The 20,038-nt window shown below is 36.9% G+C and overlaps 1 protein-coding gene across 1 annotated transcript; it reads left to right on the forward strand.

Annotated features, from left to right (window-relative positions):
* LOC109228714 (UBP1-associated protein 2A-like) lies at positions 3,916-8,133 on the forward strand. The gene is made up of 2 exons (XM_019393889.1): positions 3,916-5,270; positions 6,725-8,133. Coding segments are annotated over exons 1-2 (1,209 nt in total). The 5' UTR covers positions 3,916-4,062; the 3' UTR covers positions 6,726-8,133.

Genomic DNA, 20,038 nt, shown 5'->3' on the forward strand with positions numbered 1-20,038 from the left:
AATTTTTCATGCTCAATTAGCCTACTGCATTCTTACTGCTTTTTCATAGTTAGATGAATCTCTGTTTTTGTAATTAGATAGGAATTGATGTGTGTAATTGTAGGAATCAGTTTGCTAGCCTTACCACTGTTTAATCGGACTGTATAAAGGACTGTTTTCAAAACTATATGGACGTTATGAATATGATGCCAATTGTAAACGGCCTCAGTCGAAGCTATTAGGATAATTGTAGTTTTGAGCTTCAGGTGACTGTTCAAAAATATTGGTTTCAATGTGTGTATCAAATGCTTAAGTTTCAATGTGTTTAGAAAATGCTAGCTATTTTAAACTTAATGCAGTGTTGCCTTTCTAAAAGTTTGGTTTCTATAGAATGAATCAATATCAAATGCTAAAATCTAAAACTATGCTTAGGAGTATGTGTATTAGATGCAGTGTTAAAACCATGTTGTTATTAGAAAGTAATTCAGGAATTAGTTAGGATTTTCAGCATTAAGTTTCTTTTTTCTGGCGTATAATGTTGCAAGCACACGAGTTAGACCTAAATAATTATCAGAATTTCGATCAAGTGCATTTCCTGGTTTGAGTGTAAATTGGCTTGCAAATAAAGTTCATCCTGGTTTAACGCTAAAATGCGGATGAGTTGGTGAATCAGGAACTATTAAGATCCTAGATATACTGATATTGATTTTGCTTGGGCTCATGACATTTGGGCTATGAAATTGGGCCCATCTCTTGGTTTGATTGCCCAAGTGAAGGATTCGATTCCTAGTAGTCCTAAGCTTAGTATGTTCACCATTGTGCTGATGCTGAAGCCCAATTCCGGACGTTGAAGGCATTTTGGGAGTTAATTCTGAAGCCCAAAGGAGTTAAGGGTCTAATTCATAATTTGAAATAATATAAATTTGGGCCTTCAAATTAGGTAGCGGGTTCAAATTAAAAGGTTTTCCTTTTGTTTGAATCCGGACTTGAACTCGAGGCCCGAATTTTATAACATTAATTAACTAGGACTCTTTAGAGACAAATGCAATAGAAAATCATAGTTTGCTTTAGGATATCTTTTAAAATCAAACGAGGCGCACCATGCCAAATAAAAATGCAAAAAATTGCGTGGCCCTCTTTAAATGCTTATACTAAAATACTTAGAATTCAGGGCGGGCCGTTTAGCGAATTTCACGGCCTCCCGCAAAGATAATAACACGTTAGTCGCTTTAGGCGCGTCTTTAATAATTTTACCTTCCTAAGTTCAGGTGTGCATTTCATGTGACCCGAATCCAAATCCCAAAACGTTGAATAAAATGTGTCGAGGATCCGGGTGCATTTCATGTGACGTGATCCAAAAATATGTTTTAAACGACGTTCAATTTCCTAAAAATTTAACTAAAAGCGGTAAATAATTCTAAAATTACACTATAGAATGACATGTATAAAAATTAGATTTCAGCCATTTATAATAATTTAAGCGACCATGCTAGAACCACGGGATCCGGGAGTGCCTAACACCTTCCCTCGGGTCAACAGAATTGCTTATCCAGAATTTCTGGTTCGCAGACTCCAAATGGGAAGTCGATAATTTTCCTCGATTTGGGATTTAAGCTAAACCGGTGACTTGGGACACCAAAAGCCAATCCTTTCCCAAGTGGCGACTCTAAAAAACAAATAAATAATTCCATTTCGAATAATGTCACTTTAAATGGAAAAACTCCCTTATACATTATACTTTGGGGTAGGTGTGTAAAAAGGAGGTGTGACACTTAATACTTTTGCTAAAGATCTGAACCAAAATCGGAGACTTCTAAAGGCGACATCGCCGGAACCTCGAACCGGCGAACTCGAACATCACCTCACTTTAAAGATAGTTTCAGAACTGATTTTGAAAGCTGCTTTGCAAAGTGATTCCCAGCTGCAACTAGCAGCGTTTTCGGAGTGAAAATGATGATGCTCGGGACGCATTTGAGGGCTGCTCTGGGGCTGATTTTTGGAGCTCCTGTTGCTAGTATTTACACAGCTGAAACAGATTATTTGCAGCTTGTTTAAGGATGGTTTTGAGGTCTTTTGGAACTGGGTTTTGGCTGGGATTTTCGGGTCGTTTGTGGCTGAAATTTGGGGCTTTTGGGGGGCTGTTTCGAGCTGGGTTTTGGGGCTGTTCGCAGTTGGTCTTTTGCTGCGTTTAGGAGGTTGTTCGGGGCTGTTTCAAAGTCATTTTTGGACTGAGAAGATGGCTGGTCCGAGCTGGATTTCCAGCTTGTTTTTGGGCTGTTCTGGGTCTGTTTTTGGAGGCTGATTTTGGTGGTTTTTTGCAGCTAAAAAGCTGCTGGATTTGCTGGAGTTTAGAGGAGTTTTTTTTGTGGTTGTTTCAAGCTAGATTTAGAGTAGTTCTAATGGAGATTTTGGGCTGTTTTGGGGTGTTTATGGCTGATCTCTTTAATGAAGAAGGAAGCTCTGTATTTTTGTATTCATGAAAATCAGAGAGGGCGTTGCTTTTTTGCTGGGAATGCTGCTGTTGCGCAGCTTCTCTCTTGCGTTGGCTCTTAGTGTTCTAGGGAATTTTTAGGTCTAGATTATATTTTAGGTGTAGGTACTATTATATAGGAATAGGAATTAGGTTAGGGGTATGGGCCTAGGAATTATGGGCTTGGGAATTATGGGCTAGGTCCAAAATTAGGCCTAAAAATGGGTTGCTCGAGCCCAAGTTTTATTCTTTCTCCGCGAACGGGACTAAAATACGACCTCGTTTATTAATTAGTCCTACTTAAATAAAATAATTGTTAAAATAAGACTGACTGTTAAAATAAACTATTTTTGGTATTTTTCAAGGTTAAAAATGACTAAACAAACATTAATGGAATAATTTTTGTAATTTTCATTTTTCTTGTAATAAAATAAAGTAAAAGAGTAAAAATTAGTTGAAATAGCTATATTAGGCCTAAATTAAATATTTACGTGCTAAAATATGAAAAATCTTGGGGGGAGGGGGGGTCAAAAATCACATGTCTACAACTGTATGTCTAGGACCTATTGGCCTTAACTTTTGGGCTTCTTAGCCTAAGTTGAGGACCTATTGTCCTTAACTTTTGAGCTTGTTAGTCTAAGTTCAGGACTTCAGGACCTATTGTCATTAACTTTTGAACTTGTAAGTCTAAGTTTATGACCTATTGTCCTTAACTTTTGAGCTTCTTAGTCTAAGCTCAGGGCCAAGTGTCCTTAACTTTTGAGCTTGTTACTCTAAGTTCAGGACCTATTGTCCTTAACTTTTGAGCTTGTTACTCTAAGTTCAGGACATTTGGACTTCTTATCCTAAGTTCAAGACCTAGGTATTAAGCTCAATGTGAAAAGATAGAGGGACCAATAAACTAATCATTTACTAAATATTATCTACACTTAAATAGGCCATGGATTGATAGCCAAAAAAAAAAGAATTAATTGTAACTTTTTAATGTACCAAGGATAATAATGTTCTAATTTGTTCCTATTCGATAGTCAAACAAGACCTATTCCTCTCTCGTAGTCTCTTCTGTTCCATAGCACCAAGACTCAGAAATTGGGTGTCACGTGAAAACTGCCATTTTCAAGGACTATCTCCTAGTTTCTGGTATTCCGACCGGCGAATTAGCCGTTTCCGGCGAACCCATTATGGAGAAAGAGCCTCACAGACGGCGGCACAGTTCTTCTCCATAACATGAAAGAGATAAAAGAAAGGGTAACACAATCTTTTCATATTAATTTTAATGAACTAGTGGCTACTATTGCTGAGCATTGAAAATGCTGGATAAAAAGTAAATACCACTTTAAAAAGTAGCTACCCGTACGATTTTTACTAAAACACACCAAGTCTTATTTGATCATTGGGCCAGCCCTTCAATCTTTGTGGGCCTAAGCATAGAGAACTAACTAAAGTCTTGTTTGTTTTCTGAAAAAACAAAACGAGAAAACGAAAAACAAACTACGATCACAATTACGAAACCCAAAACCTTGCCCTCTTCCCTTCGTCTTCTCTTTCTGTGAGTCAAAATCTCACCCAAAACCTTACCCTCTTCCTTTCTTTAACAGAAGTTCAAACTCCATATGGCTAAAAACAGTGCAAAAAAGCGAAAGCTCGTCAAAAAGGCAGATTCCATTAATGCTACACCCTCAAAAATCGACAAAAAACAGAAGAACAACAACAAGAAGCAGCAAAAGATACCCAAATCAAATAGCCCAACCCGACCCGATTCTGATTCGGACTCCGACCAGCCGGCACCTGTAAAACTCCAGAATCTTCTCGAACCTTACTCTAAAGATCAACTCCTTACCCTAGCCGTAGACACCGCTCTAGCTCACCCTTCCTTTTACAACCTTATCAATTCAGCTGCCGACAATGACATCACTCACCGGAAAATCTTCATTCACGGACTAGCGCGTGAGACCACGCGCCAAACCCTAATCTCCGTTTTTGAACAGTTCGGAGAAGTCGAGGAATGCAACGTCGTGATGGACCATAACACAGGAAAGGCAAAAGGGTACGCTTTTTTGGTCTTCAAGTCCCGAAAATCGGCTGATAAAGCGTTAAAAAAACCTCAGATGACAATTAACGGGCGCGTGGCTACGTGTAAGTTGGCTGCCGTGAAGGACACTGCCGTTAGTGGGACCATGGACTTTGGTAATAGGAAGATTTACGTGAGTAATGTGCCGCGTGACGTGAGTCCGGAGAGATTAAGGTTGTTTTTTGAAAAGTTCGGGGAAATTGAGGTTGGACCAATGGGGTTCGATCCAACAACTGGGAAATCAAAAGGGTATGCTTTGTTTGTGTATAAAACGGTTGAGGAGGCAAAAAGATGTTTAGAAGAGCCGTGTAAGGTGTTTGAGGGGCGGAAGTTGTACTGCAAGAAGGCTGCCGAGCCAAAAATTGGTGGAGGAGAGGCCAGTATTACGACCGAGGTTATACACCACCCGCTGCTGGCAATGCCGCCATCAGTTGCAGCTGCTCAGAATATGGGGATGATGGGTCAGGACCCGAATCTAGCGATGATGAATCAATTGTATGGTGGAATGGTTGTGAATCCTTATGTAGGATTTGTGAATCCGTTTGTAGGAGTTTATGGTGGGATGTTGGGTAGTTTAGGAGGGGGTGTTTCAGGTTTAGGGGTATATGGTGGTGGTGTTGGTGGTAGCAGCATTGGTGGTTCTAGCGGGGGAGTGGCGCCCGGGTTAATGCAGGCCTACCCAAATAAGCAGGTTGGCCAACCTTCACCTGCTAAGCTACCGGGGAGTAGTGGCTACTCATCGCACTTGTGGTACTTAGTCTTCTATTTGATAATACTCGTATTAAGTACTCCATTTGTCTTCATTTATGTGGTGGTATTTGGATAAGGAATTTTAAGAATCTTGACATTTGTGGTCTGAAACAAGTCATAAATATTTGTTCAGTGTTGTCAAAGACGCGCTTAAAGCGCGCTTAAGCCCTGAAGCAAGGCTCAAAACATGTAGAGCGCTTCGCCTCTCTTTGTGGGCGCATTAAGGCTCTAAGGCATACTTTTTCCTGCCAATGAGTGTAATCCTGAAAATGCGACATTAAATAATTGATATTTCGCTTTATCATAAAAAAAAATCAATTTCTTTATCCATATATTTGCTTTTAATGCTTATAATTATTAGTCTTGGACTACATATCCATATTTTTACTTTTTCTCCAGTTGCGCCTTTTTTCATTAAAGCCCACGCTTTAGTTGCGCTTTGCGCTTAAAGCCCCAACAGACCTTAGAGCTTTTTTGCGCTCTTCGACTTTGATAACACGGTATTTGTTTGATTGGACACGGAATTTAAGAAAGAAAAAAAAAAGAATTTTGAAACTTGTGGGGTAAACCAAGCTATAAACATTTGTATGACTATATATCATTTCATTAACAGGTAAATGGAAAATTTAAAGTTAAACCCTTTCCAAATCTAGAAAAGTGTCGTTCTTTTTAGGACAAACTAAAAATGGAAGTGTGTCACCGGGATGAAGGGAGTACTATGTTTGTGTTAAGTTGTCTTTTTGTTCCGTTCTTACTTTCAGATCTTTGCATACCAGATTCCCTGTTTTGAAATTGTTTTCATCATGTGTACAAACTAAGAATTTTCTTTCCAGAAAATGCAGCTTTTTTTGATTTTTTTCCTTCTACTTACATGTTTGCTAGTGATTTGATTAACTATGCAGATTTGATATGCTAGAAAATCTGTAAAGTTAGGTCGACTAGGTTAACACTATTGTGTTTATTTTTATTCCCATGTTTGGCGTGCGGTAGATGTAAAGTTCTTCATGATTTTGTAAATATTTCTTGTCTCCGAGTGCCTGGTTCTGCTGTCAAAAGCATTCACTAATTGGTATATCCTAGTAATTAGCTCCTAGACTGTGTTTTAGATTAGTTATAGCTGATGTAAAATGGGCATGAAGTGAGCGAATGGGTATAGAGAATTCATATAGCCTACTGAACTAATTTTGAACTGAGGCTTAGTTGATTGATCACTGACTATCTCAAAGACCAAAGAGTACTCTTCGAACTTATGGTTCAGTTGTACTGAGCTAAAGGCTATATCATTAGCAAATTAGTGTTTGTATGACATGTAAATTCTACACTTAAAAGTCATTCAAGCTCGTGATATTATTGTTCGCGCTTGAATGTCATTTTGATTTGCTTTTGCCTTCTACTCAAGTCCAGCCCCTTCTCCCCTTATTAAATGTATTAATAAATGTGCCTGATTTTTGCAGATGAACAGTGGCCTGACCACGAGGAAACAAAGTTATTGAAGTGTTGATGAGTTTGTTATGGTCAGTGGCTTGGTTTTTTGTTATTGGATTTGTAGCCATTTGCTTCTTATTTCATTACTTCCATATAATCCATACTTCTTACTGTTAAGCCAAGTTCCTACAGGACTTGGCAGATTTTATGTCTTATGTTTTCCAGTGGATATATTTCTCATTTTTACTTTTAGATTTATTGGATTTGTCCATTTTTCTTGATTTTATATTTTCTGAGTTTGCGCTATGGTGCCTTTTCGATTTCTTTTGTTCCTCTCATTCTTTCATTTTTATCCATTATATTTAAGTGGTGCCAACAGATATCTCAAGTTCATGATCTGGTGTACTTATTAGTTGACAATTTTGATATTTTGCTGTTTTACTATCTTTTTACATTTTCTTTTTGTGTCAGTTCTTTTTCTTCTTCTTTTGTTTAAATTTGTTCCATGGAGCTAATTAGGCCTATGTATTCTTGATATCGTTATAATCCATTTCTTCTGTCTTTTTCTGGGATGTATCCTCTTATCTTCTCTTCGCATGCAAAATCATGCCTTTTTGAGTTTGTAAATTCTTATACGCTTCCGACTGGATGTTTTCTTTTGTTTATTGCATTCTTTTCTTCTTAAACATCATTTGACTGTTTAACCAGGATGATTTAGGGCTCATGGATGTCTACTGTTAAGTAATAGACGATTTTGATATTTTCTCCATTTTGCCTTATCTTTTTTTAAACTTGGGCTTTGTTTTTTCCTTTGTTTCCATGTGTTCACATGAAAGCTAATCAGGCCTTTTTAGTATAGGTATTAATTCTTTTTCTTCTTTTTGCCTCTTTTTGTTGATAAATGACTTTTAAAGGTGAATGAAGCGCTATACAGTGACGAAGGCTTGAAAGAAGTTAAAAAATTGCTCCACTAAGGGTGTTCAACATATGTTATATACATCTAAAATCAATATTTTACTTATATATACCGTGTAATTTTTCGTAATATTTCAAGGCTGAGTGGTCAGTTGACCACCCTTAGCAAAAGGTGGCTTCGCCCCTGAGGTCATATCCTTCTGTCCACTCCTTTGCATGAAATTCATGCTTCTCACTTTTATTAAATTCTTATTTAGAAGTTTTGAATTTGTCCTTGCTCATTTTCAAGCAATTTTGATGTTGGAGTATTTTTTTCATTGTCCAGCTTATAACATTGAACTTCTGGTTTCTGTTTGTATTATTAATCTGTAACAATTTTTTTTTGGTTAGATTTGTAATTCCTGTAAGACATACTTCCCTTACCTTTTATCTTGTACTTTGTTGCCTGACAAATCCTTGTTGGTCAATTATACTTGAACAGTATGAGATTAGCCGAGAAATGAAGTGCTGAAGTTTCTTTTTCTGTATCACTTTTCAGAGCAAGCAAAAACTAAGAAAATATCTTGCATTAGTTTCTTCTTTCCTCTCTTTTTGTTCCCTTTGGTCCGCGCAGCACTCTTCTCTCAGAACAAAGTTTGATATCTGTAACTCAAAGGATTCTTGAGCAGTTTATCAGCTCATATCATCTGTATAACCACTTTCTATTATCTTCATTCGTTTCCTTACACTCTTTATCCTCTATGTCGTCGTGTAACTTGGCATACTGATGTTTCAGCAAAGATCCGTAAATGAGATTAAAAATTTAATTTCTGCTAGCAGCCCTTCAGGCCAGAAAGGTAAGTTCTGATCCTGAAATGAAACTGGTCAGAAACATTTTGAGGTTACCAATTGATGATGTATGTTAAGATTTACTCGTTCTTGTACTCCGATCCTAAGTCTCGTCATGGCATCTCTCTGTGACTTGAGTCTTTTTTTTCTTAGTGTCCTGCATAATATGCCAGTCACTTGTCAGTGGACTAGCTTTGTTTTAGTTCTGTAGAATTTAAAGATATAGATTTTGGTCAGAAATGCTTTTGTATGTGTTGTTTCTTCTAGCTTTTTGATTTTGATTCGTATCCGAAGCAAGTCTGCTTTTCCCTGAATTCCATACAGTGTAAGCCTTGATAGTTGGCCTAATAAGCCAGACGAGAGATGTTAGGATACAGATTCACATGCAAAGAAGTGTATGAAGGAGGCAGAGGCGGAGCTAGGATTTCAAGCTTATGGGTTCGAAACTTTAAATATTTTTAAGCTACAAATATGGGGATTGAACCTAAGCTACTGGGTTCGCTGAACCCGTAGCCAGAACACTGGCTCCGCCCCTGGAAGGAGGATAACCGGCTGAGGATAGTTTACTTCTTCCTCTTCTTTGGTGGCGGAATTGCTTCTTCTTGTTCATCGTCCTCTTCTTCCACAATTCTTACTGCCCGAAAAGAACTACTGACAAGTGTGTGTTTTAGTTCAGGGTTTAATTTCGATGTGATAATTGTTGAGCAATTAACATTTTCAAGTTGATGAAGTGGGATTTTTGGGCCTCCAACTGCTTTTCTTGGGTTTATAGCCCAACAATCGCCTCCATCTTTTGTTTATTTGGGCTTTGGTGAATTCATCGTGCAATATTTGGTGATTTGTACAAATAGGAGGTTTCAGTTGTCACGTTTGACTCCCGCTTGCACCATAGATAAAACTTCAAGTTTAACAAGTGTTGTCCTTCGCTTGTCCCATAAGTAGTACTTTGATTTTTGACCTTAAAGGTATTGTCCATGAGCAAGCTGGAATTAAAAAATTAAGATCATGTATTTTTAAGGTCATTGGGCGCAATCTCATGTGCAATATGAGTTGGTGCTATTGCTTTAAATGATGAAAATCGTGATGTTGATCGAGTACCTCTGATTTTGTGAATTTTATGGCTTTCCTTTTTCTTTGGGTGTTATCTCCGAAGAGTATTGAGTGCGTATCACTTAGCCAAGAGAAGAGATAGATCAATACTTAGTTGGAACACTATAATGATGGTGAAAATTACTGTACCAAGTGTTTACATCTAACCAATAAGTTTTATTATGTATGTTGGGAGTTTTTGGCCAATATTGTCCCTTATCTTTGAGGGTATGTTTATTTTGGCCCCTCAAATATAACCCTGAGCATATTTAATCCCTTAAGTATGCTAAAGTGGAGCACTTTTAGTCTCATTGATAGAATATGTCCAAAATCAATTACAGGGTTGGTTTCGGCACTCACCGTCTTTTTAATTTACTTATTGAAAATATTTTATAAACTAACACCTGCTAATAGTATAGAGCTAGTAAATTTAAGATTTTAACGTTGAAACTTTTACTTTTAAAAATTTCGGTTGATTTTTCTAAAAAGAATAGTTAAAATTTGAAAAAAAAAAATAGAACTGCCAGGATCACGTCTAGGCATACTATTGAAGCAAACGAATAACCAGATTGTATTATCACTTTTAGTCTGCAACAGAAACTATTTACATTCGGTAGTCAAAAAAGTATATAAAATTTGTATAATTTCTGTATATTAACATACAAAATGTATATATTATATACAAATTTTATATATATTCTCGGCTATTATTTTTACGGCGGTTATACAGTGTCATTTTCTCATTGAAAACTTCCACAGAAGGGGATATTTTCAAGGTCAAAATTTTAGAAGATATTTTAAAAATGAGGAACTAAAGTTGCGTTATCCAATAAAAGAAGAGGAAACGTTTTGCTTCAGAGCAGAATATTTGCTTCATGAATCAGAGTTGGTTACCATCGTTAGTTTTTGAATACATTCTATCAGTGAGACTAAAGGTGCTCCACCTTAGCATACTTAAGTGACTAAATATGCGCAGGGTTATATTTGAGGGACCAAAATAGACCTACCCTCAAAGATAACGGACAATATAAACTTCTCTCACTGCCACAGATAATTATTGTTACCTCATTAAATAACTTAACTATGATATATTAGTTGATATAATTTATTGTTACCTCAAAATGATAGTTCTTGTATTCTTTAATAGCACACCTTATCCTCTATAGGAGAACCATTCAGAAATTAAGGTTTAATGTGATTGCCAAGAAGCCGAAAGCAACATAAATATTGATATTGGATTATTTGTCATAGAGCCCTTGCCTTTTCTTTTGTGTTCTAATATTTTTAAGAGGAAATGTGCGTCTCGTACATGATTTTAATATTAATCAAGATAAATCATAGAAGTTCTGCCTCTGCCTTTTGAATTCATTTTTCGAAGGTCAGATTAATTATACTTGATTTTAATCACATGTTAAAATATTTTTGTATGTTTAAAAATAATATGAACAATTTATTAACCACAATAACTAAAAATTAAAATATGAAAAGAGTATAAGAGTAGAAACTGATTGGTTAAATTATTGTACACTTTTAAAAGATATGTGTGTCACCAATGGAATTCTCATCTATTTAGTTGATGAAGCTATATTTTATTCGACAGAAGTAAGAAGAAGGGTACCTCCAACTGAATTATGTACGGTTACACACATATTATACATGGATCTTTACATAAAGATAAATTTTCATAAATCACTATAGTATAGAGCCTAGTATTTTCCTAATTACCATTCGTAGCTACTATTCAATTGTTACTAATTTGTATCACTTGTATTCAAACGCGCAACAAATACAACATGTGTCAATTGCATTCGACTATATACAAGGATGTATGCAAAGGATACAACTTGTATGCTATATACAAGGGTATATACAAAGGATACAACCTGTATCGACTCTATTCAAACGTGCAACAAATACAACCAAGACGAAATACAGAAATACAAAAAAAAAAATCCTCTTGCTAAGAGTCGAACTCAAGATCTCCGCTAACTAAGCGGACGCTCTTACACTGCTCTCTTATTTTAGTTCAAAACAATTAATCTCCTGTTTGATGGATTTGCTATAAAATTCAAATATAGTTACGAATAGTAAATTTGCTGAAAGTATAGCTATTGATGGTAAATATATTATATATATTTGATATGTCGCATAGTTTTCCTTTAATAGCCATCTGAATTCACTATTTACTTTTTCTAGTTTTTATATATATATATATATATATATATATATATATATATATATATATATATATATATATAATATTGATTATTTTTAGTTAAAGCGGTTGAGTTGTCGGCTATTTAGATTAAACTACTTCACGAATCACATATTCATCTAACCAAAATCATTGACATTCATATATAGATAAGCATTCCTTATGAAACCACACTACAAGATAATATGAAATTTGCAACAAAATTTTTTGTTGCCATTTATTGCATATTGTTGCGAAAAGTACTTTTGGCAACAATTGAAAAGTTGTTGCATGCCGTTGCAATAAATGTTGATGGGAAAAGTTTTTGCAACAACAAAAGATGTTGTTGCAAAATATTGTTTTAACGCAACAAAGAATGTTGTTACCATTAATTATATTTTGGTCACACGGTTGTAGCTTATGAAAGTATTTAGCAACAACAATTATTGTTGCGATAAATAATTATTTTTTCGCAACAATATTACTTGTGGCTTGGGAGGGTAGTTAATATAGTTATAAAGGCTTTTAGCAACAAGTATTATTTTGGCCACAAAATCACTTTTTGCCAATAATATTACATTTTCTGTTGTACAGCNAGAAAAAAAAAGAAAAAGAAAAGAAAAGAAAGAGAAAATATGATGAAAAAGACAAAACAAAAAAAAAGAAAAGAAAAGAAAATATGATGAAAAAAAAAGAAAAAGAAAACAAAAACAAAAATAACAAAACCAAATGTTTTCCCTGAACTACGTCTGACTTGATTCCGAAAGGATACGTAGGCAGCCTCTCTCTGGGGTTCAGTCAAACCAAAACAAAAATCCCAATTCCCCAAAAACTAAAACTGGGGCAGATGATATGATGGTTCGGTTATGAATCCGCCGAAACGGTTCCAAAGTTGTAGTTCCACCCAAAATCCTTTTTACCCAAAGACCTTGTCCAAGTCCTTCCGATCAATTGGCAAAGGCAGGAAAGTGAAAATGTCATTGTTGGAATCTGATACAAGTCAAATTGATAGAAATAAAATGCGAGAGTCTTATCGGTGAAAACCTTCGGGCACCATAAGGCGACAATGAGTAGAGAAATTGAAAATGAGAGAGTCCGCTTAGTGAAAACTCGTAAAGAGCACTATCGGGCGACGGGGAGAAGAGAAATGAGAGAGGTCGATTGGCGAAAACCCGCAAAGGGCGCTATCGGCCGAAAAGAAGATATCTCACCACTGAAAGAGTCCTGGCAAGGTTCCCTGGCTTAGAAATGCGGATCAATGGGTTCACGAGAAGTTGGAAGGTTTGTGTGGGTCGGGCATCCAGTCCAAGAAGCATGTCATGTTCATTCGAAGCCAGCATGCACCCCAGATAAGTCCTTCTTTTCCCCCGAAAGGGACGCTTCTCTTTAAACTCATATGCTTGCCTTTTGTATACTTCTTCCTTGAATCCCTTTCGGTTTAACTCTGATTTCGGGATTATTACAAAGAAAAGGTAGCAGGACTGGTTTTATAGGGCTACGCCAGGCAAAAGTCAAAGAAAATACCCAGCCTCAGCGGGTGCGTCAGGCCAATCCCGACTGGCCATGGTGGTTGATGCTTTCAAAGTAAAGATATTGGAAAGGAAAGAAAGTCAAAGGCAAAGGTCCTAAGAGCAGAATAAAGTGAAAAGGCTAGACCCCACACGGGCAAGTCATCATGAAGGCCTAAAGTTGAGTCCTGTCAGTTTGAAAAGAGGTTCCCCCTCAAGACCAGCAAGTAGCAAAGTTCTCAACGGAAATTGGGCCGGGATCAAACAATTGAGATGATCAAGGCCACAAAACCAACCACCGTTCCAAACTAACAAATTGTTCTTTATTGAAAACAGGTTTAATTCAAAGCAACCATGCAAGAAGCAGGTGCAATCCGAAAAGGAAATGAAATGCGCAAGCGCTGAAACAACTTTGCAACAGGGAATCGACCAAAAGGAAGTTTCTCCCCAAATTCTTTCATGCGTTTTGCTAAATAAAAAATAAATAAGAAGAAAAGGAAACCCCATTCCTTAAATATCCCGGCATAACCCGTGGATCTGCCTGGCATAACCCAAGGAGCTTTTTCTTTTCAAAATCCTGGCATAACCCGAGGATCTCCCTGGCATAACCCAAGGAGCTTTTTATTTCCAAATCCCGGCATAACCCGTGGATCTCCCTGGTATAACCCAAGGAGCCTTTTTCTTTCCAAATCCCGGCATAACCCGTGGATCTCCCTGGCATAACCCAAGGAGCCTTTTTCTTTCCAAATCCCGGCATAACCCGTGGATCTCCCTGGCATAACCCAAGGAGCCTTTTCTTTTCAAATCCTGGCATAACCCAAGGAGCTTTTTCTTTCCAAATCCCGGCATAACCCGAGGATCTCCTTGGCATAACCCAAGGAGCCTTTTCTTTCCAAATCCCAGCATAACCCGTGGATCTCCCTGGCATAACCCAAGGAGCCTTTTCTTTCCAAACCCCGGCATAACCCGTGAATCTCCCTGGCATAACCCAAGGAGCTTTTTTCTTTCCAAATCCCGGCATAACCCGAGGATCTCCCTGGCATAACCCAAGGAGCTTTTTTTTTTCTTTCCAAATCCCGGCATAACCCGAGGATCTCCCTGGCATAACCCAAGGAGCTTTTTCTTTCCAAATACCGGCATAACCCGAGGATATTCCTGGCATAACCCAAGGAGCTTTTTTCTTTCCGTCCCGGCATAACCCGAGGCCCCTTTTTCTGTTCCATCATAACCCGGTCATTTCCTATCATAACCTGGATTCATTCTCAAGGATACACAATCCTGATTTGATCGCTTAGATATGTGTCACAACTAACTCACAAAATTTTCCTAGTGAAAACTGGGGCAGAAAATTTCGTTCGTTTGTTTGTTTTGGTATCTTAAGCTTGTTGACCTCAAGACATAGGGTGCGAGATGACCGATGGAATGAGTCTCAATCCAGAATAAAGAAAAGAAGAGAAGAACAAAAAGAAATGAACTCATATGTGAAGCAAACAAGGGTGCGAATTGCTCCAAATCTAATTGAAGTCACAAGCTCCGCTGATCCCGTTTTGACCCAATGCTGCAGAAAGAAACAAACACCTATAACTTACGAGCATCAAGATTCAGATCAGGGTCCGCAGCAAAATCAGCTAAGACTCAAGATCAAGTTTCAAGAGAACTATAGATAGGAATCTTGTAACTCATAGTTGATAGGCATAGCTAGCTTAGCTTTGATTTTCCTTTTGGTGTAATAAGGAGGTCAGCAAGCAGTAGCAGCAGCAACAACAGTGAAATCACAGCTCCTGGTAGTCCCAGCTACCAGACCTTCCAGAACTACACTGACCTGATTCCTTTATAGCCAAGGATATGTAGGCAACCTTTGAAGCAGGGTTCGGTCAGATGGTTTTCAAAACTGCTTCTCCTGGAGTGCCGAGCAGGCAAAAATCCCTCATGTTGCTCATTTATCTTTGCCCGAAAACCTTTCGTGTCTTCGAGCAAAGAGGGGCACCTGTGAGCACGTGATTTTTGCCACGCTTAAATTACTCCTATAGAATTCATTAAAAATAGAATTTTTTTTCTTTTAATATTTGAATTTTTAGGAATTAATTGCATGATTTTTGTGTTTGTTTGCATTTTTGTGCATATTTAGTTAACATAATCCACAAAAATATAAAAATATAGTATTTTGTCATTTTTACATTCTTTGTTGGGATTTAGTTAGTTTGAGGAAATTAATTAGTTTAATCCATATTTTTGCTTTTAACACAAAAATAAAAAAAATGAAATGAAATTGGATTGAATTTAAATAAAAGAAAGAAATTAATTGAAAAGGAAATAAAAGAAAAAAAAAGAAAGGTCTGACTTGGGCTTCAGCCTATTAAATTTGTTGGCCCAAGCCAAAATTCCTAAAACCCAAGCCAAAAAAACCTCAAAATCCCGTTCCAATCAGGCCCAAATCAGGCCAGTCCGGTCCACTCCCCATTTAATTAAAACGATGTCGTTTCATGGCCTGTGAATCATGACCGTTGGATCTCATCAATCCAACGGTCCGAAACTAACTAGGATGTTTGATATATAAGTGTCCTAATCCCCCCTCTACCCCTCGTTCATCGTCTCAGAACACCCCTAATATCACCACCGCCCCTCCGCCGTCCGCCGCCGGCCGGAATCGTCTCTGCCGGCGGCGAGTCTCCAATGGCTCCCAAATTTACACCATATCCTCTTCTTCACATCCTCTTTCCGAATCCGATCTTCGTTTCTTTCAATTCTCACCCAAACGTGTCAAATAACCAAAACCCTAGCGCCGCCTCCGCCGTGCACGCCGGCGCTACCTCCCAAACCCTACCAAATTCACACCTCATACTCTCCTCATCCTCCTCTTCCCGAGCCCCTAACTGGATTCCTTCTAATATCATTAGAGCTGCTTGAATTTTAAATAAGAGAAGCAGCTGAACCCTAGAAGTTCAAACTGCTCGATTTCTGCCCAATTTCTTGAGTCTGGCTTTGGATTCGAGTCTCGAAACAATGTTTTCGTTGTTCTTTGAGAAGAACAAATGGTTAACATTGTTCCGAGGCCCGAATCGAAGTCCAGTTTTCGTTCAAATCTTACATAGGTGAGTTCTCCTTTTCTTTCTCTTGTTATTTGAATTCACTGATTTTTAAAAATAGTTTTTTTGATTAATCCATGCTTTATTTGTATTATTTTGGCAGTGACTATTGTTCTAAGTTTTGATTTAGTTGTTTTTAGGGTTCTGATTACAGTGATTGTCTGTTTGATTTGAATTCCATGATTGGTAATTGTTTTTTCTTTACATCTTGATTGATTTTGTTCATCTTCTTAGATACAAGTAGTTTTATGTCTTCTTTGCATTTTTATTATTTGATTTTTTGTTCAGTGTAATTTCATGTTTGAGTTGTTGAATCGTTCAGTGAATAAAATTAGTTTAGGTTAACAGTTTTAGTTAGAATTAATTTCCATTTTTTCTGATTAGTTGGGTTGATTGATTAGTTCAATTTTTAGGATTTGTTTGGATTCAGCTGAACCTTTCAGTCCCTGTGAGTAATTAACCATAGTTATTTGACCAAGTAAGAGGGGCTGGGGTCAATTAGTATAGGTTAGTAATTTCAGAATAAATAAAAGGGTAGTTTAGGTACTTTAGTCAAGGAATCTTATAGTAACTGAAATTGGAAACCCCTAGAACCTTCTAGATGGGGTTCCAATTGAAAATTCAGGAACTTAATAGTCTAACTTGGGCAACAATCCAACAAATAAGGGACTAACTAGCTAAAAATTGAAAAATAAAAGAGGGACTAGGGGTGTAAAGTTGAAAATCTGAGAGAACCCTCAAGTTTGCCTATAAAAGGCATGCACTCTGCCTTCATTCACAAGTTTTTTCGGAAAAATCCCCAAAAATTTCTAAAAGTTTTAACATCGGAAAAATTCCAAAAAGTTTCAATCTGAAAAAAAATCCCAAAATTTCCAGCACTTAAAGTTCCCCCCCAAAAACATTCCCTGCAAGTACAACATCTGAAATTTGAATTTTAAATTCGAATATTCAAATTTGAACTCCATCAATTCAACATTTCCTCTTAGATATTAGCTTCATCAAAAACCAAAAATATATAACAAAAAACTCCAAAAAACAACACTGTTTGATTATAATTTTAGATCAGCTTCAAAGTTCTAGCATCCTACTTCAAATTTTCAGTTTACATAAGGTTTAAAGTGGTTTGAATCTCTTAGTTCTGTTCAGTAGTTGAAGTTAAAAGTTCCTGGGTTGATTTCAAGTTGAAACTGGTCTGTTCAGTCGATTTTTGGGTCTGTTTACTGGTGTTTCAGTGCTGGGATTCCAAGTTGAAACTGCTACTGTTTTGCTGCTGTTAAACACTGCAAAATCCTCACTACTGCTGCTGATTTCTGTTTCTTCTTATTATCTTTCAATTTTCAGGTACACGCCTTCGAATTCACCTTGATGTAGCTTTGAATTGGAGTTGAAAATATGAAAAGTGTTCATCAGATCCCTGCTCATTTGGTTTCATCTGTGTTTGTAGTTAAAATAGATAATAGTTTATATATATTGCTTAGCATAGCTTAGTTTTGATATATATTTGTTTTTTAAACTCCTTGACTGTATGACTGGACTGCATAACTGGGCTATATCAGCTATGAATTGTAGATCATGTTAGCATTTAACATTTAGTTGTTGTAGCTGAGACTAAGCAATATTGTTGTAGATATTTAGTTGTTGTAGCTGTTAGTGCAATTCGATTTTGGAAGGAGCTTTAATACTAAGGCAGAGTCGAATCCATGTCCACGGGATGTAGAAATAATTCGCAGAGGTTAAAGGCATTGCTGGAATTACTAGTTCATTGGTTTTTTTAGAATAGGCTTATATCTGTATATGTTAATTTGTTAAGTCTAAATAGTTTCAATATCTAAAACAAAAATAAATCACTTGATTCTGCTAATCATCAGGTTACTCACTTTCATCATTTGATAAATATTGCATATGATAAGTTTCCTGCTCTAATCTCACTTCCTTATGTAAATGACGGTGGAACTGGTATCCAAATCAGCGTAAGTAGTTAAAAATGATACGGAAATCGACATGTCAATATTTAGTTAGTAGCCATGGTAGTTAATCATTTTGGGCCTGTTGATAAATCTTCAGAAATTATAGTATTCATCCGTCAACCTAGTGAATCTGATCGTGTGTCTACAGTCCTGGGCCATTCATTAAAGCCCAAAAGAGTTACTGAAGATTGGACTTCATAATATTATTTGGTAAATAATAGCAATTGATGGTTTAGGCCCTGTTAGAGACAAAAATTAAATAAAAAATCGTAGTTCGCTTTAGGTTTGCCTTTAAATAATAAAACGAGGTGAGCCCTGCCAAACAAAAATGCATAAATTGCGGGGCCCTCTTTAAATGTTTATTTTAAAATACATAGAATTTGGGGCGTGCCATTTAGCGAATTTCATGGCCTCCCACGAAGTTAATAATACGCTAGTTGTTTTAGGCCCGTTATTTAAATAATATTACTTTCCTAAACTCGGGTGCACATTTATGTGACCCAAATCCAAATCTCAACGAAGTCGGAATGTGTCAAAAACCGCGGGTGCATTTATGTGACGCGGTTCGAGACGCATTTTCACGACGTCGCAATTCTCTCTAAAAATCATAATAAAAGCGGTTTAAAGTTAAAAAGCACATAAGTTAAAACACGTATTAAAAATCAGATTTTTAGCCAGTTATGATAATTTAAGCGACCGTGCTAGAACCACGGGATCCGGGGATGCCTAACACCTTCCCTCGGGTAAACAGAATTCCTTATTCAGAATTTCTGGTTCGCAGACTCCAACTGGGAAGTCGAAATTTTCCTCGATTTGGGATTCAAGTTAAACCGGTGACTTGGGACACCAAAAGTCAATCCTATCCCAAGTGGCGACTCTAAAAACTAAATAAATAATCCCATTTCGAATAATGTCCCTTTAAATGGAAAAACTCCCTTATACATTATCCGTCGGGGTAGGTGTGTAAAAAGGAGGTGTGACACTTGTTGCGGCCAAAACACTCACGCAAGTGCACGTGATCGTCAAGTAATAGAGTAGTGAGTAGAGTATCGTTCCCACGAAGACTTATGATTAATTGTTGACTGATTCAAACCCAATTACTTTATCTATCCAAGATATTTTTTCACAAAATCGAGATGTACTTGTTGTACTACCTAACTATCAAGAAATAATCTAACTAGAGCAATTAACCAAACGAATAGCAAGTTCAATTAACAAACAATATGAGAAGATATTCCAGGGTCATGGGCTTGTTAACAATCGTGTTGTGTTCTTGGCTTAAAACGACTAATTGATTTATCTGGATTGTTGATTGACAGGGTTTATATTACTCATAAGAATCTGTCGAGTTCTTACTCGCCTATTCAAGCTAACTCAATGCCTATATGTCTATGGAATTAAGATTACCAAGAACACATTTACAATTCCTGTATTCCAACCAAGCAGCGCAGTTTGGTATATGTCTATCCCAATTGCGAATCCATTCCCCGAGGCCCGGGTTCAAGAACCTGCTCTATTTAATTCTATATGCAATCTAGAATTCCCACTTTCGAGTTCAACTCTAGATTCGTAGATAGTATTTCACTATTAGCTACTCAGCAAAATAACTAAAAGCATAATTAAATAAACAATCCAATTTGACAAACCAACTTCGTCGAATTAAACGTCAAACAACAACTTTCATGTTTCACCCATGACCCCAGAATAATGGGTTATAGCTACTCATAACAATGTAAAGATAATCTATAAATAATTT

Source organism: Nicotiana attenuata, chromosome 7 (assembly GCF_001879085.1).
Source record: "Nicotiana attenuata strain UT chromosome 7, NIATTr2, whole genome shotgun sequence".
NCBI lineage: Eukaryota > Viridiplantae > Streptophyta > Magnoliopsida > Solanales > Solanaceae > Nicotiana > Nicotiana attenuata.